Raw genomic sequence first — 24,441 nt, 5'->3', positions numbered from 1 at the left:
GAATTGATGAAAGAAGTCTAGTTACACGAGTCAAACTTTCGGTGATGCGAATCGAAAAATCGGGTTTATTCAGATGAGTAAACGCTTAAAGCACTGCTTTTTACGAAAACTTACGACACGGATGTCGATATTCTATAAAAGTGCGGGTGGAAACGTTGCATTTTTTTTATTTTTTTGGAAAATTACTACGTAAGTGTTGATTTGTTTTTTTTTTTCCTCGAGCGACCGCTCGCAAATAAGTTTGCAGTCTAACTAATGAACAGTAAAGGATTTACTAAATGTCTGAGTGCGACTAAAGAGGAAAAAACTACAGATCACGCCCTGACTTCTACTGCGAATCCGCGATATTTGATTAACCGCGGTATTCGATTAACCGCGATATTCGATTAACCGCGATATTCGATTAACCGCGATATTCGATCAACTGCGATGTATTCGATTAACCGCGGTATTCGATTAACCGCGATATTCGATTAACCGCGATTTTCAAATATCCGCGAGACCTCTGGTCCCAACCATCGCGGATAATCGAGACTACTGTAAACGCATTTGCATTTGAAACGAATAGACGCAAGGCTGACCAAATGAGACGACAGATGATTCAAGCAGGACCGCCAACCGCTCCCGTGTGGGCTCGCAGGCGGGGACCATGCCTCAATTACGGCGATTGCACACGGCTAGCGGAAGAGTCACGGAAACATGAACTCGGACGCCCCGGTGCATTAAACCGGGGGCAATTTGGTGGATCATATCTCGAGCCCGGGTCCGATCGAGACGCGCGCGCAGATCTCGTGTCAAAACAAACCGCGAAACACGCAAATGAAGTGAGGAGCGCGCCCGAGCGGGAGGAGGAGGAGAACTTGAATCAGAGTTCAGTGGGTAAAGCTGGACTTCACGATGAGCTCCGAACACCGCGTTGCAGCGAGGCGCCCAAGGGCCTCCCAGGATGACTAAGCTTGCGAAAGAGGACATTGCCAAGTGAGGCGAGGCGGCTCCATTTAGACGCGAGCACCCACCCACACAATCCTTTCAGTGTTGAGAAAAAAATAGCAGGATAGGGTATGCTGTGGCGGTTAGGCACAAGCCGCAAAGCGCTGAAGTCTCGATTATCCGCGATGATTGGGACCGGAGGTATCGCGGATATTTGAAAATCGCGGTTAATCGAATATCGCGGATATTCAAATATCGCGGATAATCAAATATCGCGAATAATCAAATATCGCGGATAATCAATATCGCAGTTAATCGAATGTCGCGGATAATCAAACATCGTGGATAATCAAATATCGCAGTTAATCGAATATCGCGGATAATCAAAGACGCAGTTAATCGAATAACGCGGATAATCAAATATAGCAGTTAATCGAATATCGCGGATAATCAAAAATCGCAGTTAATCATATATCGCGGATAATCGAATATCGCGGATAATCGAATATCGCGGATAATCAATCGCGGATAATCAAATATCGCGGATAATCAAATATCGCGGATAATCAAATATCGCGGATAATCAAATATCGCGGATAATCAAATATCGCGGATGATAAATATCGCGGATAATCAAAATAACGAGATCCTGAAAATATTCTCACACGTTTTCAAGCGCAGAAGTTTCTGATTCTCCGTGTAAAAAAAAAAAAAGCGAGAGGCGGGAGATTAGACAACGCTTGGTGGAGTTAGGTTGATTCTCGTTAGAAGTGTCCGATTCATGAAAGAATCCGTTTTTTCTGGTAACTTCGGCAACGCGCGCGAGCACAGAAAGGAAATACACCGCGGCGGCAGGGGAGGAGGAACCGGGCAAGCCCCCTCCACGGCGAGCGTCAAGGTTCCCTCCAGGTATTCACGGTTCCGTAGTAAAGCCAACAGCGAGTCTCGCCCCGCGCTCCAGTCAGTAAAATCCGGCCACTCGCAGCCACTCGAGGCGGCCAAGCCTCGACTCATTCGAGACCAGACGCCGTTCTTGCGACACTCGCGAGCTCTCCTCCGCATGTGCGCGTAGTGCTATCGTGTTGTGATGTTCGGCTATGTCGGCGGAATCGCGGTGAGATGGACTATTTCGTGATCTTAGTGTGTTTGATCAGCAGTGTCGTCGTGATATGTGGTAATATCCCGCCCAAGCGGCTCCTGAAACCGACAGCACCCGCTCTCAAAGAACCGGTGCTCGTCCAAAAATGCTGCGAGGAATGGGAGCTCATGGTCGACGGCAAGTGCCGGCCAGGCAACGAGACCGATGACACCCAGTTGTGGAAACCCATGTTCACGGATGAGTTCGGCAGCACGAACCTCCAGGTACGAAGCTCTTTGTATTTCATGCTGCATGCACGGTTAGGTATGCATCTGAGATTCCGACCGCAGATGCACTCGCTTGACCTACTTGAGGTGCTCAGAGAGGACAAGTCGATTACTTGGTGCATTGCGTCGATGCTGAGATGTTGCAACTATTGTCGTTCGTCATGAGTTGTACTGCTAGTTTTGGGGTGGAAAAACTTGGTAAAATAAGTAGATGTTATACAAAATTTCAGCTAAAAAATTTAAAATAAAACAGAGTAGATTGAAAAAATTGATTTGCCCGATGAAATCGAGATAGTTTTGATACAATGTATTGGGAACTTCGGACTATGATTTCATAGATTAATAAACCACCCCCAATGTTCATCGTCATTTACCATCTATTTTCCAGTTCCCTTGATCACTAGATATGATAATACCATTATGTTCGACAAACTGCGGTAAATCGTTTAAGTACATTTCATCGGAGATCAAGCGAGAAGTAACAATATCTCGCAACAAAGTAATGCATTCGCTGAAACTCGATCCTAAAGACCTCAATCTCAAGTGAGAAAACCTAACCACAAGCTCTCTAAGTCGTCATAGGCCCAACTGGAGCGATATGGTAAAACTTGGGCGTAAAACAGGAAAGTTGTTGAACACGGTACAATGTCGATGGTGATTTGAATGGGAGAGGGGGGGGGGGATACTAAGCAAAACAACGTATCATGCACATGTGGAATGTGGTGCATATGTATATCGTGTGTGCACTGACATGGTCGTATGTCCCAACACGATTTGCCCCTGAAATTCCGAACCCAGGATTTAGGTGTAAGTGAAAGCTTAAGAAATTAATACGCCCTCACATCAGGAGTATTTCCAAGAGACGTGCTCATCTTCTGATGGTTCACATGGTTAAAGCCAGACCCTTTCTCTTGGAGCTTTTGAGTCTATGTTTGATTTGATCTCAAGTTACAAGAGTAACCCACGTGCGTAGAAGAAAAGTTTACTTATTAAACCCTAAAGAGATGGCTCCAAATGAGAACTATTCGCCGACTTTTCTTGAAATCTTAATTGCCCCGATGTCGCAACAGTGCGCACAAGGAAGAAGCCGGTTCCACGAAACAAAAGGAGTACATGAGGGTGGCTTGTCTTCGGCTCTCTCCTAATTCTTACTAAGTAGGTACTCGCATAAATCATGGAATTCCCATGTGCAAGACGTATGAGGCCGAATGCAATGCATTTTCTGAGCACAAAACCACGCTGATTACGTCAGGGCTGGATTAGGAGGGCGGCCACATGGGCCGCGGCCCATGGCGGCAAATTTTGCAATTAATAAAATGTAGGTTTAAAAAAAATTCGAATTTAGAAAACAAAAATAACAAACGAGAAAAGGCGACAAAATCTCTAATTTTCTGAGAGTATAGTAATTTCTAATTTTGTCGCTTTTCAGTGATACAAGAGACAGCACCTTAATTAATCGAGTTAAGAGAGAAACCAAACACGCAACTTGGCATGGAACGGCGCAACTTTGAGAGAAATGATGACGAGGACTTGAGATGAAAAGGAGAAGCCCTCGCTCGGTGCGGCGATCGGCATGTAACACATATTAGCGCCTACAAGACTGCACGAATACCTCACGCATTGCATCAAACACGGTGCGGTCATTGCGGTCAGCGCGAAACGGATAGCGCCTACAAGAATGCATGAATACCGCACGCATAGCGGCAAACACAGTGCGATCAGCGGGAGACGCATGGCGCCTACAAGACTGCGTGAATACTTTACGCACTAAGTCAAACACAGTGCGGTCTGCGAGGCGCGGCGGCGGCAGTTAAAATCATTATTCCACATTTATGTTTGTTCTTTCATAATTTTTTCGTTCATTTCTTATAAATGGAAGGCCTTGTCCACATAGAGATAGGTTTACGAAACTTAACTTTCGCGCAAAGTTCCGCGAACTTTTTCTAGTAGTGTTGACGGGGCTTTCCCAAAAAATGTGTTCAACACCAGTAAACGCGTCTTATGCACCCCTCCCCCGCTGGCACGTTCATTGGATGGTTTTCATTGATGTTTCAAAACGAATGAGAAGGGGGCGGCAAAATACTAGCGGCGGCAAGTAGGTAAATCCGGTCCTGGATTACGTAGGTGCCCATCAGAAGTTCTTAAAGTTAACGTAAGTTAATTAATTACCGATCTTCCGCTCTGTTTCAGGTGCCGTTCAACCTGAGCATCGGGATTCCTGACTGCGGAACGAGGCAGCAATGGCCGATTCACCACTACACCAACTCGGAGGACCGACTCATTCTCCTGCCGGACGGAAAGCTCCGCCACTATATCGTCGAGCCGAAAAAGGCCGGCGACTACGGCGAGACGGATGACGTCACGCAGGAGAGGATCCCGGGTAAAGGACCCGAGCACATAGCAGATCTCTCCTTCTACGACTATCACCACGGCCAGTATTGTTTGGACAAGGTGGGTTTAGCAGACGACGGATTAAAAATAGGGTCATATTGATGTAGATACGATGTTTCTACTAATGATCTGTGTAGATGCGATAAGACAGGTGGCCCTAGCTCTACACTGAGAGAAAAAGTCCAGCCCTGGGAGCCGTACTTACGGGCTATATACACATATACCGTCCGCGTTCCGGGATCAGACTCTGGAAGTTCCGGGCTCAGACTCCGGAAGTTCCGGGCGTAGCACCGGGAGCAATCGAAGCTACGGCTCCAGCACCCATAACTTTTGGCCTCTGAGCCCGGAACGTACGGTATGTCTATACAGCTCGTAAATTTCTATAGAAATCTGCAATCGAATAGAAACCAAGGTCTGCACAAGAGCGCGCGGGGAAGGGAGGATTTGGGGACAGGGCCGGATTAAGGGGGTGGCCACATGGGCCGCGGCCCATGGCGGCAAAATTAGGGGGCGGCAAATTTTGCAATTTTCTCAAATGCAGGTACAAAAAAAACGGATTCAGAAAAAAATTACAAACAAGGAAAGGTGACGAAATTTCTCATTTCCTGAGAGTTCATTAATTTCTAATTTTGTTGTATTTCGGTGATACAAAAGACTGCGCACCTTTAATTAGTTGAGTTGAGATATAAAACAAACACGTAAGTTGGCCTGGAGCGGCGCGACGCAAAGAGAAATGACGACGAGGACTTGAGATGAAAATAGAAAGCCCTCGACGCGGCGGTCGGCATGTAACACATATTAGCGCCTACGAGACTGCATGAATACTTCACGCATTGCGTCAAACACAGTACGGTCAACAGCGGTCGGCACGGCGTGAAACGCACAGTGCCTACAAGACTACATGAATACTTCACGCATTGCGCCAAATACGTGTGGTCAGCGCGGCACGGCGGCGGAAGTTAAAATTATTAAACCACATTTATGTTGTTCTTTCTTAATTTTTTAGTTCATTTCTTACAAATGAAAGGCCTTGTCCCCACAGAGATAGGTTTACGGAACTGAACTTTCACGCGAAGTTCTGTGAACTTTTGCTAGTATTGTTGACAGGGCTTACGCGAAAAATGTGTCCAACTCGAGTGAACGCGTCTTATGCACCCCTCTTCCTCCGGCACGTTCACTTGATGGTTTTTATTGATGTTTCAAAATGAATGAGAAGAGGGCGGCAAAATACAGGCGGCTCATGGGCGGCAAGTAGGTAAATCCGGCCATGTTTGGGGACACTCATTAGCGGCTTGCGGTTTGCGCACTTCCCTGCAATTAAGCTATTTGCTTGGAAAATGGTATGTTCTTGAGACAACGGCACGCGTAGCATGAGAATATATGCCACAAATAGACATTAGTCGGAAGGCTTTACTCTCGCCTTCAGAAACATTACAGTCATTTTTCTTTCGACCAATCGTCACATTCTTAAAGCCATTAATTTAACAAGGTATACACAGCGTGCTAACTCATTCCTGCAGTTGAAGAAACTGCGTTTTCGGCTAGAGCAAAAATAAACAAAAGTGACGCGAGAGTGAGATTTCGAGCGCTATATTCGATGCTAACTAAAATAAATCACTTTCATGCTGACCCGAGAGGAAGATAGATTTACTTTACTTTTCCTTCCGAAAGGAATTTTACGAGCGAGCGTAATGTACTTTCAGACCATAAAAAACGATCGAAGAGCTGAATTAAAGTAAACCTGGGCGTTCCAGTGGCGTGGCGTGCTTTGCGATATATCGATTGTTATGGCATTTAAATATATGGAAAAAGATCGATAAACAGGGTGTTCGCAGCGAACACCTTAATAATCGATTCTTTACCATAGGTTTAAATGGCATAACAATCGATACATCGCAAATCACGCCACGCTACTGGGGCGTTCGAACGGTGAAAAGAAGTTTTCACTGCCATGAGATCAGAAGAGGTCCTGGACCACGAATAGCGGTGCGATACAAATGTACTTGGCTCTATGTCATAAAATGTGTTCGATTGCGATGGAGAACTCTGCTCTAAATACAGCAATTTCTTTGAAATCGGAAAATAATTGGGTCAGGGAAGCTCGCTAATTGTTACACAAACCGGACCGTTTGCAGTCAAAGCGGGAATAAATGACCTCGATAGAAAAATAGGTTCACAGCGAGCATTGACTTCTTCTGAGTATCGAAGTAAAGACACGCGCTTAAAGTTAGAAAAGTCAGCTAAATGAACATGAAACACGAACGGACAAGGGTCGGATTCGTCCTTCTTGGAAACTCATTCTCGAGGCTCGACAGTCGAAGCTCCGACGTTCCGGATTTTTCATTTCCTTCGGCAATCGGCATTTCCCCCTTTTCACTTCCGTGTTACCGGTCTAGGAAATTATGTGACCATAATTTAAAATAAAATAATAAAAATTAGCAACGTGGCAAAAAGAAACACAGGTAAGTACTTGCGTTTTCGATGCGGAAAGATACACAGAGCATGATGAATTTGGAAAATGGAACTCATTGTGGTCTTGTGATTTTTCCGTTTGAAAAATAAGTTTGATGCGCGGGTCTAGAGAGTGATTTGCTTTCACTTAAATCAAGGTTACTTTCACAAAACTACCCATTTCGTGAAAATGCTTGAAGCGGAGGAAAAACTGCACTTTCACAAAAAAGTAGCGCCTTTGGCTGATTTCTTCACTGAAACCAATATGCCAGTTGGTCTCTTTCACTAAAATCAATGCCGCTTCCTGCTTTTAGAAGAGAAAGATTTAGAAAATGAATTGGGGAGCAAAAGACCCTCTTGACTGCTTTCACAAAAAATTTCGCGCCGTCGACTGCTTTCAATATTACAGCGCGGGAGCGCGTTTCCGGCGCACAGTGGATCGAGTCAAAGTTTGGAAACTTTAAAAGCTCATAACTCCATTTCTACAAAACTTTGAGGTCCTAAAAGAGGTTCCATTGGTTTCCTCGTGAAATTTCCTTCTGAGAACTTCCCTTGAAATTTAAAATGTGATGTAATAAGCATCAAAATTTGCAGTTTTAGCCAAAAATTTTATGTCCGACCTCTGTAATTGTTTCGATCCACTGTGCGGCGCTACAGGAGTTTCTGGGCCCCTAATTTGATGCTGATCCGAGTTTTTGACGTTCTTTTAAACTCGATCGGACTGATGGACTGTCAACCCTTGTCCAGTATCTATAAACTTCGTTAAAATTAAAGCCTCGTTTTTTATATTTTACATTACCCTCTACATTGACTTTTCACCCGAAGACTCAGAGAAAGACAAGAGAGAGGAGAAAGATATGCACCGAATTAAAAGGCAGGTTTATGTGTGGCAGCTGAGTTTTTAGATAAACAAGTCCCCTTAAGTAAAGGTTGTGCAGCAGATGAATGAAGAAATCAACCGGCATCGAAACGGTTCGACGAACTTCAGTGAGGAGGGAGCCAAATAAATGAAAAAGTAATAAACATGGGTCAACAAATAATGGGAAATAATTAAACGATACACAGGAATGTGCGAACAGTCGCGGAAAGGAGGGGCCTCTGGAAAGCTGTGTTGCCAAGTTGCTACAATTGAAATGGAGCTGATTTTGGTATCGACTGCAGGCGAATAAAGTACATGATGATGTTGATACATAGTCATAATGCGAGAGTATTTTTTCCTCTTTTTCTTTTTTACTCCTCTCTCTTTCTGAGGTTATTTGACGGTTATCTACAAGTTTTTTTGGCAATTACGTAAGTTTAGGTACGGATATCGTTGTTCACACTTTTATCAGAATTTGAGAGTCTTCGCATCTTTCTAATAATGTTGAAAAAATAAAGTTGATTACCTAAAAGTGACATGTATCAATACTTTAAACTTATTAAAACGATCATATTATTGGGTACACTGGGAAAAAAAACCACATTAGATCTAAAGTCCAGACTCTTGAAAACATCGACAAGAAAAAGTACTCTTGATTCAATCAGAATCTAGCTTAAATGAAGAACCAAGCCTCTTAATTTGAGCGGATATCGTTTTGATTCAAGCAAAAATCCGATTGAATCAAGAGTATTTTTTCTTGTCAATGTTTTCAAGAGTCTGGACTCTAGATCGAATGTGTTTTTTTTTTCCAGTGCACGAACGCGTATACTTTTTGATCGATGTGGAACACCGAATTTCAGCTTATGTGACAATTTTTACTCTCTCGCTCCCCTCGATTTTCTCAATGCATGTTCTTCGGAGCCATTAGATTCACCCACCAAAACACGATTCAATGACAAGTTCAACTGACCCATTGATGGCCTAGTCACCCTTCATTAAGCCGATCGGCACACCATCACACTCAACATCGTGAACAACATTCGCGGAACCATCGGAGACTGCAAAACCGGTTCGGACGAAGCATAAAATTCAGTCCTGGTGGCAACAAGGGCCGTATGCAGGCGTTCATGAATGACCAGCAAGGCGGAACGATGACAGAGGGCTCGCAAAAAAAGTAAAATGAGCGTCCCATCATACATTAAAAAGTTATCGATAAAATAAAACTGGTTCGCGTAACAAGTCCATCACCAGCCCCGGGGGCATGGACCCGCCGTGCCGAGGGGTGAATCCATTGCACCCCCGGCCGAAGAACGTAACTCTATTTTCGGATGAGCCCTGGAGAGCGCGGCGTCAAGCGGAGGACACGGCCCTTTTCGAAAGGGTAGTTTGGCCCTTTTCGAAAGGGTAGTTTGGCCCTTTTCGAAAGGGTAGTTAGGCCCTTTCATGGGTGGAGCGACGAATTAACACATGCGTTGAGCGCTCGGGGTTTGTTGATACGGCACTCGAGGGTGCGCCGAGCAACTGCACTCGAGAGCTGATGGTGATCCGGCGGCATCTGTCTCGCGAGACCACGAAGTTGCCGAACGTGGTTCGACGCACTTCCGCGTTTATTTTGACGTTCACAGGGTGGGGTGGAGGCGTCGTGAAGGAGGAGAATTAGGGATGCGTCGAGCATCATGCATTTTTAAAATGGTGAAGGAAGGCTACGGGAAATAGGTGTAAGAGTCAACAATTCGCGGTTTAGTAAAAATTATGATCTGTCATTGATCCTTAAGATGAAATGAAGGAATATAAAAATCGTCTCTAGCTTTAAAAAAAAAATATTTTTTTGATTTCCAAACGCATTCTCTAAATTCCCCAAAGATTTTCACTCTCCAGTACCGCCTCCTCCGATACCGCTTAAAAAGAGGTTGGATTATGTTCTCCGAAGGTGATGGGAGAACAAAATTCCAGCTTCTCCTGTGAATCAGGGTGTCTACTGAAATTTCATTTCGGATTTTCCTGATTTTCCTTGAAATTTTAAAAGGAATTTCCTCATTTCTTGCGGGAACAAATGGAGACTCGTCTGACTTCGCAAACCAACAACTTTAATGTATTGAATCAAATGTTTTACTTTTGCACACTGGGAAAAAAAAACACATTGAATCTAGAGTCCAGACTCTTGACAACATTAACAAGAAAAAATACTCTTGATTCAATCGGATTTTTGCTTGAATCAAAACGAAATCCGCTTAAGTTAAGAGGCTTGGTTCTTGATTTAAGCTAGATTCTGATTGAATCAAGAGCACTTTTTCTTGTCGATGTTTTTAAGAGTCTGGACTCTACATCCAATGTGTTTTTTTCCCAGTGCATGTGCAGATTCTTTTCATGTTTTGACGACGAAATGCTTGACGCACTAGGAATTTCTGGACCCATGACTAATTTTCCTGATTTTTTCTGATGACATTTAATTTCCTGATATTTTCCGGTTTATACTAACGGCAGACACCCTGTGACTCTACCCCTAGATTTGATCGTAAGGGCGGTTAAGAGGTAGGGTGGAGGCTGGTTCTAACAACAGCGGGGTAAACAGGTGACATGGCAACGGGGTGGAGCGGTCAGTGACGTCATGGCAGCTGCCGGATGATGTGACGGGTGACGCGCCCGCGCGGCATGACATGGGCATGGACCTAGGATGAATGACTTGGCACCCATAGTCACTGTTGCCGTTGGTTTTTTTCGTATGAATAAAAAGTTGAGCCCTTGACAGTGATATCATCAAAGACCCAACGTGAAAAATTATACAATTCAAAATTTCCAACATGAAAAAGAAAATTCTAATTCTAGAGCGAACTGTTTGAAAACTAGGGAGGCTGGCGACGTGGAGCACGTAAAAAGTCATGGAAAGTCAGTGATTTTTGCTGAAGAAGTAGAGGCGTTTTTTTATTGAAAATTTGAAAGGACAGAACTTGTAAAAACGCGACAGTATGGAGGATGCTAACAAAGTCATTTCGCCTTCAATTTTCGAGGTATACTCAAAATCATCCACCGCGCGGCAATAGTTGCCTACTCGAGAGTTTGTGATTTGCGTTACCTCGCAGCGCATAAATCATCATATAAACCTCTAGACGGACAATTATTTTGATATTATCTCTGCTTTGCCATTTAAATCTTGAGGATTGGTGATAAATAAATCATCTGAAGATAAAAATTTAGGAAAGAAATAGAGTAACGACGAATACACAAAAAATAACTGCTAGCTTCATTGTGCCCAGAAAAAGACGCTGATAAACGTTAAAAAAAGTTCCTTCTTTCGACAGTAACTCCACTTTGCCCTATTACAATAATACTATCTCTAATCTCATCGGCGAATTTAACGAAATTTATCAAATTTAAGTAATTAGGGGGAGGAAGAGTTCGTTCCAGAGTTAAGTACATAATTTCGGGGGTGCAGAAAGTGTCATTCGACGAAGCGTTTCACGCAGTCCGAGGTTTTCTCCTCACTCACCGCCAAAAAGTAGCTTCACTTTTCTTAATTTTTTCACGATGATGACCTTTTTGAACTTTTCAGTTTGAGACGTCTCCCGAAAAGTCGAGAAGGTCAGTAAAACGTCGGAATTGCGTCAAAGATTTTTTTTTGGTGTCGTTTGGCAAAAAATTTCTCACTTTTCCAAAACTTCCGCGGCTGGCATGATCGGGCGGATTTTGCACCCTTCCGCAAATTCTGTGGAGCGGGGGCCTAGCATATCACGTATCACGCATCTTCACTGAGCGTTATGAGGGTGTCGGAGGTTTTAAAAAAAACCCAAAAATTTGCATTCCGCGCCTTAAGGATGCCTCTTTAGACAATTAACGGCATGGTATTTCGTCGTGTGCACTGTGCACTGTGCATTATCGACATCATATTCAAACACTTAAGTGGCCACACAGTAGACAGAAATACTGGTATGCAACTCATGCTATGTTTGCCGCAAACAAATTCGCTTGCTCCCTAAGTGATTGGTAGTCAATGCTCATTTCATGTGGGGTCTGACTCACAAAATCGAAAGTCAGTTGCTGCCGTGCAAGGCGACCCTCCGCCTCCACCCGCCGCCTGGCACGGCTCGCCTCATCCTCATATCCCAGCTTTTAACTTTGCTCTATGGAGGAACGCCGAAAGAGCCTTCAGACGTTGCCAAATTTCCTACTATGACACGTGAGTTTTCACGAAAATCTGTGAATATATTTTTTCCGATTTTTGGAGAGAATTTTACTCGCGATCTGAGCTGGATTATTTGAAAATTTCAAGAGGAAATATTCATAATGCTCCTCGAGAAAAAAATTTCGAGGAGGAAATTTGGCAACCTTTGAATGCGCATACGCCGTTTTTCCTGAGCGCGGCAGAATACGTCAATTAGTTGCGGCGAGACAGTCGATGACACTCGAGACCTGCTCGCAAATGAACCGCTTAGTTCCCGCTTCGCGTAAGCGCCAAGGACAGGGATGAAGTATTTGAAGATGCCGCTCAACACTGTCGTGCTCGAGAGAAAAGCCGTATGAATATTCGTGGGTTGCCAATTTTAAAAAAATAAATGTAAAAAAATAATTTTTTTTAAAAAAAAAAACACACAATTTTTTTAAACATTTTAAAAAAATTGAAAAATAAAAATAAAAATGAAAAAAATACTAACGTCCTGGAAGACGAATGAATTTTTTTTTCCTTCCAAAAATTTTAGTTGCAATTTTATGCGATGTAGGTTTTTGAAAATGTCCAAGCAAAACATTCATTTTTCTCAAAAATGAACATTTTAACGATGAACATTTGGTAACATATGTGTGACCATTAGACATTATGCCTAGGGCAGTATAGCAGCATGGTGTTAAAATTACCCTCCACCAGGATCACTCCACCTGTTGTGGGATCGTAATCAGTTTGACCAAAGAAGACGAGAATCAGTTTGACAAACTACTGAACACGACATTCATCAGCTGCAGTGCTGCAGGTTCCCTTCTCGAAATGATTTCAACTTTCTCCTAACTCATTCTAGGTTCCCACGGATCTTGTCAAATTTGATCAAACTTTTTTTTTCATTTGTCATTTAAAAAAATAAAAAAAAAAAAAAAAAAATATGCGCGAGGAGACTTGAATTAGCACTGAGCGCCTAATGACTTTTCCCAAGAGAAGACAATTTTTCTGAGGGAAAAACCTACGAGTCGCTCCTGAAAAATGAGATCCGGTTTCAATGCGCCATTTTCATCAAATAAGCTCCATGGTGAATACATAATTGGAGCTTGGAGAGACACAACTCACGCATGTTGACCTTGAAAAGATTACGTGCGCCAAGAAGCATCGAACTTTGAGAATTCGGCCAAGATTTGATCCTTGACCGAAACAACCGAAGAGCCGCATTCTAGAATAAATAACTAGGTATTCTTCTCATCTCGTGCCGATTAATATGACTTTTGGTCTAGTCACCGAAATTTTGATTTTTTTAAAAAAAAAGCACCTGAGTTGCCACTTCTTCATATTTTAGTGTTTACTAAGAAGACGGAACTAACTAACATTTAGAAACGAAATTTTACGAGCACTCGCAGAAAGAAAAAAAAGCATAAAATCTGCGTATTGAAAAATAATAACAAGAAAAGGGATTACGAATAACATTCTGTACTTCCACTAGTTAAATTTGTGAAAAAAAAATATTTATCATTCAAAAAATTGCAAAAATGCTAAGTTAAAATGAATGAAGGCATATGCCCAGACATCAACGTTGACTTAAAACTGAGAACCATTGAACGAGACGACGTAAAACCAGTATGCTCTTGAGCATGAATTAAATCGAGCTACAGGCAAGAAGTGAAAAATCCGTCCTAGATTCGTTTCGAGAGAGGATTTTCAATCTTAAACTCTTCACGAGAAGCAAAGGTGTATTCCGACTTCAAAAATGTGAGAGTGTCAGGGTTGAATTTTGAGTCTGCCCTCGTCATCTCTTAATACGAGAAAGTGTCTCCAAAATTTCATGTAAAACAGTTAGGTACGGAATGACTTCCTTTTCTTTTTTCCTTCCTTTCCAAAGAGGGTCGGTTCCTTTCTGCTAAAACTAGTCAAAAGAGGAATAAATAACATGAATGCCCATGAATTTCAAAAAGGAGGTATGATCTCACATTCTCAAGATCTTTCATTTGGCAACACCGACACACGGTTCCGAAGGGAAGAACCATGGGGATTCTTCGGTTTCTCTATTGCTGCTATGAAAAAAAGAGAGAAAAAATTGGATCGGAATTGGAGGGGAAAACATAGAATCTAGGCGTGTCTCCAGTAATTTTCCTGATTATTGGTTCACTTCATTTTTTATTTTATTTTTACTTTTGGTGCGATACGGCTCAAAATAATAAGTTTAAAATAACGATCATGTCTAGTTTTACTGAAATATCAATTGTATGATGTACGTGTATGTGCTTTTGGCCGTACAGCAAGGGAAAAGGGGACGCGTGGCACTACTGTTTTGGGGCCTATGGATGAGTCTATTCACCCTACTCGACGGGAAATGTTAGCTTACACAGGTGTACTGATACTTATGCGACCAACATTAAATGCTTGAATCCCCATCTCAAAGCAGCTCAAACTGTAAGTATATAATGTCGAATGCACGGTGAGGAAACCACCGAAATGGGTGACCAGACAACCGTTAGGCGCACTCAAACCTCGCCTGCATACAAACTCTATCATATCACGAGTGGTTATAATGGATTCTGAATCCACCGATTTGGGGTTAAAAATTTGATTTTTTTTTTAATGCTCTCCATAAACGTTCTTCCACGCTCTCGAGGCCCTTGTAAAAATTGGTGGTAGAATCTGTGTTCCAAAATACCATAGATCTACAGCCGGCTATAAGATTTCCAATATCTTCTATAGCCGGCAACACAATTTCTTATAGCCTTTTATAGCCGATGGCGATTAAGCAACAGTCTGGCGATAAAGTGTATGCTAAACGTTACTAATTACGGATGCTAGGACTTAGTGAGTTTTTGGAATACTGCTCTCTTTTTGGGCCGTAGTATCTCGATTTATTTTGCGAGGAAAGCTCCGTACTTTTGATGGATGCCTGCCATTCCTAATATGTTGGAGCGCCTTCAATTTCGTATGATACTGTGCAATACCTCTGGTGTGGAATAGTTGCTTCAAGCGCCGTGGTACGCTGCGGCGCGGCGGCGGGCGGGCAGCCAGCGCGAAACGCGCATTGGTGCCTACAAACCTAACAGGGATACTTCACGCATTGCGTAATGCGTGAAGTATCCCTATTAGGTTTGTAGGCGCCAGTGCGTCGCCGCTCCGCTTTGTGTTAGGCTCTAATATTTAATCTCGTGGAGTCAGCGTCTTTTAACTCATGACTTTGAAATGTTCGCACACTCTGTATGGCTTATTCTCATTTAATTGATGAAAAAAAAAATATGTAGTAAAGGAAAATATGATGTGCGTTTTGTAAATATTAAGGTGATTCCGTACAAACTGAAGGATTTACAAAGCACACGAATTTCTACACAACTTCTTATAGCCTTTTATAGCCGATGACAAAAAAGCAACAGCCAGGCGATAAAGTGTAAAACCCGACGATAGGAAATATAGCCCGGCTGTATAATTTTTTATCCCTTCGTGTAGCCCGGCCGTATGATTTTTTCCACTTTCTACAGCCAGCTATATGATTTTCTATCGCCTTCTTCAGTCGGCTATAAGAACTCCTATGGTATTTTGAAACGCAGCTCCTATCGCCAATTTTTACCAAGGGAACTCCGAGTCAAAACTTTCAGTCATAATTTGAATTGTAAAGGATATCATCAAAACCGTTTGCAATGAATCGCTAATGAAGATACAATAGCGTCCGATCCGGAAACTAGGCCGAGTTTTTCTCGAATTCGCTGTTTATCGTTTTCTATCTTTGTTGTACTCTCGAAAGGTCAATTTTGGGCAGTTTTTAGCGCAATACGAGACAGGATTACCCCATCTAAGCAATATTATATTTAATCCGCTTTTTTCCCTCCGGTACCCACCTTACGGCCCTTTTTCTTTGACCATCACAATTAGAAAGATGCGAATGAATTGAACGATGAACCAGAGATGCCCTAAAAGATACACCAGGATTTTGGCTTTGCTGATCTAATGATCTACCATTTTCATTCTCAGTCGATCTAGCAGTGAACTTGGTGGGTCAATCGACTATACAAGCTGGAAAAGAGCGAGGGCAAGGCAGGGACCAGCGATGTGCGATGAACACGATTTAAGTCATCTATACAGGATGATCCAAAAGTCCCGCACCGTCCTTACAACCTCTAGGTTTCTTGCTCCTTTCCGACGTGGTTGCTTTGAAATTTTGGGGATTCCCCAAAAATCGTTTCCTTCGACCTAGGAGAACTTACAAAATTTCAGTTTTTACCTCAATTGGTTCAGAAGTTACAACGGGGGCGATGCTCTGATGCGTGAGGGCGTGGGGCTTTTGGATCACCCTGTATATACCGCATCCGCAGCCTGTCAGCACGGTCGTCGCGCCGTCGCGACGCTATTGTGCTTACTCACGCAGAAAATCTGTCTTTTGTCGAAGTCATCAATTAATTGCTTAACATGATCTCTCAATTAGTAACGACACACTAGCTTCAGGGGCGGTTGCGATGCGGCGCTAAGTCTCACAGATAAATAGTTACAAATATTTTACCATTTAATTAATTTTTTCATGTTCCACGCTAAATATCAGAGTTTCGCACGGATTAGATTTAAAAAAAGAATTTAAATCTATTTTGAAATTTTTCGGTCTACACTTCACAAGTTTACGGTCAAGCATGATTTTTTCCTTGAAAAATTAAGTATTTTCCAGCAAATTACTCGGATGCTCATACGCCCCTCTACTTTTAAACGGAAGGGTGCACCTAACATACCCCCTTTAAGCGACAGAAACGTAAGAGAAAACGAGAAAAGACGACGTGACATCGCATCCCAGTCCAAGACCGTTAGACAAGTCCATTGTTGCCAGATGGTGCTGAAAATTCAGCACATTTCCCTATTTAACTTATTGTAAAATATTCGTGCTTTTCACAAAATCTGGCAACCTTGGACAAGTCTTGGGGTTGCCACAGTCAAGGAATACCGGGAAATGTCAGGAAAAATTACGAAAATGTCAGGGACATCGCCAAGTCACCTTTATCTGCTTTCTCGGTGGGTTTGACGTTCCGAACAACAAATTTTGCCTAAAAACTTTTTCTAACCGTCTTTTTAACAATCTGGCATTTGTTCCATTGTCAGGGAAATTCACCAAAATACGTCAGGGAAATCAGAGAATTTTACTTCCCAAATTCTGTGGCAACCCTGAAGTCTATACGCTAGATCAGATAGGAGGTTGACCGGGTGTGCTTTGACGTTCCGTGAAAAAACTCCCGGTTTTCCAACTTTGCGGACCGTGAAGAGAAAGCTCCGCCGACCTCATCAGGGAGACAGCAGTAAGTGCGTTGCGACGCGTGAGCCTTGAAATGCATGAAAAAACGTGCTGATTGCGGCTCACGATGAATCGCATTCAAGCCCTGTTTTCTCTCAAAACACGGCAGTTGACCGTTGAAAATCATAAAGCAGAAGCGGGTCGTCATTATTCAAGCCACGAGGCATGAACAATACCCACCTCGAGTTCTCAAGCACCTGGACGTAATGCTCCTGAATATGACAAACTTGCCCGGTAAAAAAGAGTCTTTTCTTTGCTGAAGCAGTAAGTAATATCGGTGAAAAGTCTCGCCGTCGAAGGAATATATCAGAATTCTAATAATTTCTTTATTTTCCGATATCCTAACTTTTTTGGCTTTTCTCTGACTCCACAATTTCCGAATTCCCTGATTTTTCTCTCACTGTCAAAGACATTTGAAATTAACTTCCACTTAGATTTTTTTCTTCCAATTACACAAATTTTTGCTAGGCATCGGACGAAATTTCCACCTCTAGAGATTCAAATTACGGAGAAGGCACTCAGAAATTGTTCGCGCTCTCTGAAATGGTATGTACCAGCTGAAGTTGCTGGAATGACGCGTTAATAATCGCAAAATTTCCTAACTTTAGTATGAACTCCCTAAATTTCCCAGGTCGCCATATTATCCCCGACTTTCCAGGTTTTCCAGACCGCTGGAAACCCTGAACAAAGGAATTGCCATTCCAGGTGGAAGGTCAGCGGAAGATATGGGTGTCGCGATATTATTTCAGAAACATCCCTGAAGTGCAGTCAATAATATATCGCCTGACAACGACTGTGAATTCTCACGGTTTTTTCCCCAATGATCTAATTCATTATAACGCCTAGATACAACTATTCGGAATCCACGGATGTCCTGGTTGCATACGGCCGGGGATGAAGGCGTTTTTGACTCTTCAGGGACTTGCCGCTTTACCCGCGGCGCCGGAAGTACGCCGAGGATCCGAAGGGAAAGAGCGCCATCGACGGTGAAACTATCAAACCATGTATCTCGTTCGCTGTGATTAAAAATCTCCGCTCTCATTTTAATTTTTTGAAGGAGAAAAAGGCAATATCATTCCTTGAAGATTCCACAGAATTTTCTTAGCACTGAGAAAAACATCATGGTAGTTTTCAAGAATTGACGTGGGGTCGTTTCCCATTTAAAAATTGAAGTATGACAGGGTGTCTGCAATGTCGCAAACCGAAATGCAAGGTCTGGTAGTTTTTCCGTCGTTGTACCACAAGGACATCACTTAGGTACAAATGATTGCTCTACAAATCATGCTCAGCACATCTCGATATCAAAGCTGACTGTAAGACGCGAAAAATACTCACACCCTACGCTTCTGTGCCTCAAGTCACGCCCAAGAAATATCTACTTAGTTAAAACAAAGGAAGTTAAAAGAAGAAGAAAAAGAGAAAAAAAGAAGAAAAAAAGAGGGCACTATGACGTTTCGGATCCTTGCAGTGCTGCCCGCCACGGCTGTCGCGATGCGTCGCGGGCGAAGAGAAGTAATGAGTGCCTGGCGAAGTAAAACGCCTTCACTCCCGTGCGTATGCAACACGCCCATCCGTGATGCTCGAATAGTTGCATCCTAACAATATTATGAAATCCGTTTCGCGTTCGTCGCGTGCGATCGTGCGTGTGTTGTGCTTGGTTGATTCTATAACACCTCAACTTAATTCCAGCGTTACCTACTGTGCCAATGAAGTAAACTATTACTGATTTTCATTGCGACACCGTCAGTTTATCGAAAAATGCATTGATTGTTGAAATGTATCCCAACGTTGCCCACTTTACGTTGATTTTTTTCGGTGTTATTTTGGAAAACAAGTGTTCACTTTCCGAAAGATTTCCTTACTGATCACGCAATCTGAGGATCGCATGATCAGGCAGATTTTGCACCCCTGTAATCAATGTCGAAGTTATGGACCGAAATGTGTGGAAAGAACTGCATCGAAATGCTGGCACAGCAAGGAATGAGGGTTTGCCACCTTTTTTTTATGTTCCTCCAAGAAATGACTGACGAAATTGTGCCAGTATTTTTTTTCCATTGCGCCCTGAAAAATCACTGACAACGTCGTAGCACTGTCACAAGTAAATTTTATGTGGGTCAAACAAGAAATGATATTCGGCATTGCTGGCCATACTGCACCAATACTATTACAATAGTATTAGGAAGACGTACAGGGTAGAGGGCATCAATATAGAAAACTTCAAAAGCCACAAAAAAATGCCAATGGCACTATGAATTTTGCTCGCAATGTTTTACTACAACTAAAATTCCAACTTTTGGCCGTTGAGAAATTGGACAACCATGCTAGAAAAAAAGAGCACAATTTAATTAAAATGTGTTCTCTTTGTTGCAGATTTTATATACCGAGAGCGCAGAAAGTCCTGTAGAGGCACAGTTTGCGATAGTCTGTACTCCAGAAAGTGAGATGGCAAAAACATGGCAGAACACAGACTTTGTCTTCCGCCGAGTGCTCAATCCAGTTTTTCACACTATTGCAATGGTGTGCTTCCTCATAGTAGCCATCGTTCATTTTGTCTTTCCCCAACTGCGTGACTTGGTTGGCAACATCATTACGACAATATCGGTTTGCTTCTTTGTATCAAATGCAGCAGAAGTGGTTAAAATATTCACAGAATTCCACAATGAACTCAGCTACCTCGTTGCAGGTGAATTAAGTTTATTTAACATTACTTTCTTAGTTCCTTTGTAGGCCTTGAGATGATTCGATGTCATAAATTTTTCACGGAAGTAAATGATGATATTCTTTGAGACAATATTTGGAAGCAAATATTTTGATGAGTAAAGAAAGATTAAACGGGGGGCTGAGGGGATCTACCTATGGCTAAAGACGTGTTTCTACTTTTTTCAAAATGTGAAATGATGAATAATAGGTTCTTTAAAATAGGTCAATTATCAAACTGAGTTTTAAAATTTCCACTTGGGTTTTTAAACTGAGTGATGAAATCTACGACCTAGCTCCTTGACCCTAATCAGGTTTTTTTTTTTTTTTACAAAAAATAACTGAATTTTTTTTTAAAAGAAATGAGGCAATACGGTGCCTGCTTAAATTTACTTTTAACTGCAGAATGTGCAATTCCCAGATGAATTTAATGTATTTACCTTAACATGAAAATTTCTGTTACAGATGCTTTGGGTTACTTCAGTCTTTTAGGTGCATTTTTTTGGCTGAATGGTTTGGGGTACTACATATGGAAAACTTTCAGGTATGAATGATTCTAACAATCGATTCAATATTCAGTTTGGTTTTTCCTCAATTATATTTTATGTGATAGTATTTACTTGTAATAATTAAATTACTCTTGGTCAGTAAGACAAATGGCCTTGATCATTGTGCTAAATTAGATGACTATCTGACTGTAGATCTATGAAGCAACTGAATAAGTTACTGGTAAGTTAGAATTAAGAAAGATTCTATTTCAATAAATTATTTTGTAAAGGAAAAAAAATGTGAGTTTGCATCTTTGAAAGTAAAAAACATTCTTGTAGTAATGAATTAGAGCTTCAACTACTTTGTATATTTCACTTTGTTGCAGATCTCGAAATGTATTTTTGCGAATCACAGATGGGCGAAAATATTGTTATTATTCCATTTATGTTTGGGGTTCGACCATAACAATGGCAGCAGTTGCCATATTCGCCCACCTAATGTTAGACACGGAACAAAACACTGATAGTCTGGCTCCATCTGCATTCCCTGCGGGTGCAATCAGTAAGTATCCATCAAATTATGATGTCCTATGAAATACTTTGCACCAACAAATTAGAATGTGACAAATAGTGTGTGGAATTATGTTGCATTAAGTACGGAAGAACATCAGGCATAATTCAGAGCAAACGGACTTATTTCATTTAAAAGATATAAACATTACATCGTGGCTATTTGTGCTTGTTTCTGCAAAATAGAGATACTCATTAAAATAAGTAGAAACTCATTAAGAGCAAATTTTCCTCTTTATAACTACGCTGTTTGAGTCTAAAATTAGGGCAAGGAAGTCTTCAGATTTCCTGCTGACAATATTTTGACTTACATGTGTTGTGTCAAGTGAACTTACCACTATCAAGCGAAACTTTAACTGAACAGCTGCACAGCACCTCTACTGGCTTAGCAAGTGTTCACTTGAACGAAGAGGTACAGAACACTTCTCAGATTAGAGACAAGGATGTTGCCTTTGACTCAAAGATACTGTTAATTAAACATCATTTAACTACACTTGTAGCCTCATACTAAAGAATCTTATTTTTCTTCAATGATTGAAAACCACCTTATTATCAGTTAAAAGAAAACGTACAATTTTGCATGAGCTTCAGTATTTCAAATATGAAACACAAATAGGAAAGACACTTATCCCCTACTGATATTTTCTAACGAAAATCATGTTTCTTTCTATTTCAGGATGGTTAGGCATAGCAGTATTTTTTATGCCTATTGCTTGCACGATACTAGTCAACATATTTTTTTACGTCTCAACAGCACAAATAATCAACCGTATGCGAACATATGGAAGAATACACCATAAAATGAAATATAAGTAAGTTAACTGCAGGTGCATTTTTTTAACCTTTATGTTTAAATTTAGACATAGCATTTTTGACTTAATATCTTAAGAATATTAGCAGATTCAGAAGTCATTGGTCAAAACACAATTTCGATCACTTAATTACTTCACTATTTTTCAATCTAAGAAATGTCTGAACTTAATTAAAGTGAATTCACTTACTTAACATTGTGATGCACCTCTTTTGATCGCAATACTAACAGAAAGAGGAACAGAAGAGTGAGAGAACTCAACTGTGAGCGACACACACCAGACTTTTAAAATTCTCAGAAAAGGGGAGTCAGCACTAGAGTCGGCAGAATATGAAGTGCTTGGTGAAGGTAATAATTTTAACTTGGTTACAAAAACCAAAAATCAGCAGATATTAACTAACCAATGTTTGTTATTGCTGTTTTTCAGTTTCCAAACTTTCATAAAGATGTTCCTTGTGATGACAATCGGTTGGATCTTCATGATTTTGTCATGGATGCACAATAATCTCCTCTCTTACTTGTACATCATCATGGGCCTCTTGCATGCCTTGTCCATATTTTACATTAGTATAGTTAGTCCTAAAAAAGTACGTTTCCTCCTTCGGAAGGCTTGTTGTTATGAAAAGTGCATCTTTCCTTGTTGTCGACCTGGAGATGATGCTCAAACAACCGACTGGGGAGAGGAAATGATGGCGATGAATGTGTCACCCTACTAGATATAGTAAATTTTGAGGTTGTCATTTTTTTGACTTTATGTGTAGATGAGTGTTGAAACCCATCAATGCGAGGGATTCTTCATTATGAAAAGCCTTCCAAGCCAATATTTTAAGTGATCCTTGATGAATACACTTGTAGAATGTCAAACTCATGTCAATACCAGTTCTTAATAAATGCTCATTTAAGTGATGAAAATTCCTGAACGCAGCTTTGATAAAAGGAATCTAAACAAGGATTAAGAAAAATCACCTTTCCTTGTTTTTCCTCCCTCCTAAAATATTTTTGACAAATAAAACTTGTGTATTGTTTCAACCAGATAGAAAATAACAGAAATCTAAGATCACTTTATTAAACTAAAGATTTTACTGCAATGGAGGGTGAAAGTGAAACCATAAATATTGTTAATTTAAACAACAAGTGATGTAGATGACAGATGCCGTTTGCTCGTTGTACGAGTGTTTGTTTGACTAGGAGTAAGATAGATGATACAAGTAATATCCTAAAATACGTAAAATCTAATGAGTTCATCCAATTTTCCTTGTAACACTTTTGAGTATCAAGAGAGAGGGGACGAAAATTGATTGGGATCTTGATGATTTATTGGCTTGAACAGCTAAAATTACTTTATTTCTCCTCCACTTACTGTCTATTTTTTTTTTCTTTGATACCGGTAATGAATTACCAGGACACAGGACTCAAAGGACTTAATGTGTCAACTGGCATGTAAAGCAAATTTTAGAAAATTAAAATTGAATCCATCCAATAGGAATCGCAGAGAAGGCTCTGGTTGGAACAGATGCTTTCTTCTCTCTTTTTTAAATCCACTTTTTGTAAAAATTATAAAACTATCTAATTGAACTGATAGAGATAAGATTTTGTCCCAGGAAGTTCAGTTTTGTAGTTAGAAGCCAGGGATATAGGCAAAATCTTTTAGGAAAATCAAGTTGCGTACATTCTTAAAATACTTCTTGAAAAGAGCTCCGGGCGAAGTAAAATTTTAGTGGCAATATCCTGCACCTGGTGCAAGATACCTGGTCTCAGAAATTGCAAGTTAAGCTACTCATGTCGGAGTCACTGCACAATTTCCTTCTGATCTCAACTCTGTGAAAAAGTGATTAAGATTCAATGGCTCTTAAAGGCTGGTAAAAATTGAGCTCAGTATTTGGCTTATAACTTTTAAGGAAATTAATCCTAAAATTTTTACAAAAGAGGTTCAAAGTTTAGCTTCGTTTTTTTTTTTTTTTATTATTATTTTTTAAAAAAAAAAACTGGATAAATGAATGTTTGTCTCAAATTCTGGCATTACCTTTGAATTGAGTTTTATACTCAAAAAGCACACTATTGCAGTGATAAGTGACTACATGATATTAACTTCCATTCTTTTAATCATCACTCATGGTGCTTAAAGGATTCTTTTACACAGAGAGGAACGGAAATAGTTCACAGTAGAATTTTCGACGCCTAATGTCATGTCATGATTAGGCTATCATTAATACTCAGAGATGTAATTTTGAATTTATAATTGTTTCCTAGATTTTTGTACCAAAAAGGAAATGGATTTATCTGTGATTTTCATTGCTTTAATAAGTTTTTGTCGAATAATCTGACACAGTCATCCAAGTTAATTTTCCTAATGAGTGAGGGATAAATTACCTGAATAGAATGATCTGTCTTTTTGTACATTTTTATAAATAAATGATTTTTTTCTCTTTTTATTGAATAAAA

At 40.9% G+C, this 24,441-nt stretch overlaps 2 protein-coding genes across 2 annotated transcripts in view; one reads left to right on the top strand and one right to left on the bottom strand.

The window, feature by feature from the left end:
• LOC109033440 (RNA helicase aquarius) overlaps nt 1–24,441 on the bottom strand; it is a 50,348-nt gene that overhangs the window by 20,349 nt on the left and 5,558 nt on the right. The gene's annotated exons all lie outside the window — the stretch shown is intronic.
• Nucleotides 1,853–24,441, top strand: mthl5 (G-protein coupled receptor Mth-like 5). The gene is made up of 7 exons (XM_019046063.2): nt 1,853–2,292; nt 4,486–4,746; nt 19,804–20,116; nt 20,596–20,674; nt 21,005–21,180; nt 21,865–22,000; nt 22,427–24,441. The coding sequence occupies exons 1-7, from the start codon at nt 2,050–2,052 to the stop codon at nt 22,713–22,715; spliced, it is 1,497 nt and encodes a 498-aa protein (XP_018901608.1). The 5' UTR covers nt 1,853–2,049; the 3' UTR covers nt 22,716–24,441.

The sequence above is a fragment of the Bemisia tabaci genome, chromosome 4, assembly GCF_918797505.1.
Source record: "Bemisia tabaci chromosome 4, PGI_BMITA_v3".
Lineage (NCBI taxonomy): Eukaryota > Metazoa > Arthropoda > Insecta > Hemiptera > Aleyrodidae > Bemisia > Bemisia tabaci.
The sequence above is the reverse complement of the archived record's forward strand: the minus strand, read 5'-3'. Positions and strand labels throughout refer to the sequence as shown.

Coding starts and splice junctions, on each gene's coding strand:
- mthl5 (XM_019046063.2), top strand. CDS start 2,050: ATGGACTATTTCGTGATCTTAGTGTGTTTGATCAGCAGTGTCGTCGTG. Junction 20,675..21,004: donor TACATATGGAAAACTTTCAG/GTATGAATGATT, acceptor ACTTTGTTGCAG/ATCTCGAAATGTATTTTTGC. Junction 21,181..21,864: donor ATTCCCTGCGGGTGCAATCA/GTAAGTATCCAT, acceptor TTTCTATTTCAG/GATGGTTAGGCATAGCAGTA.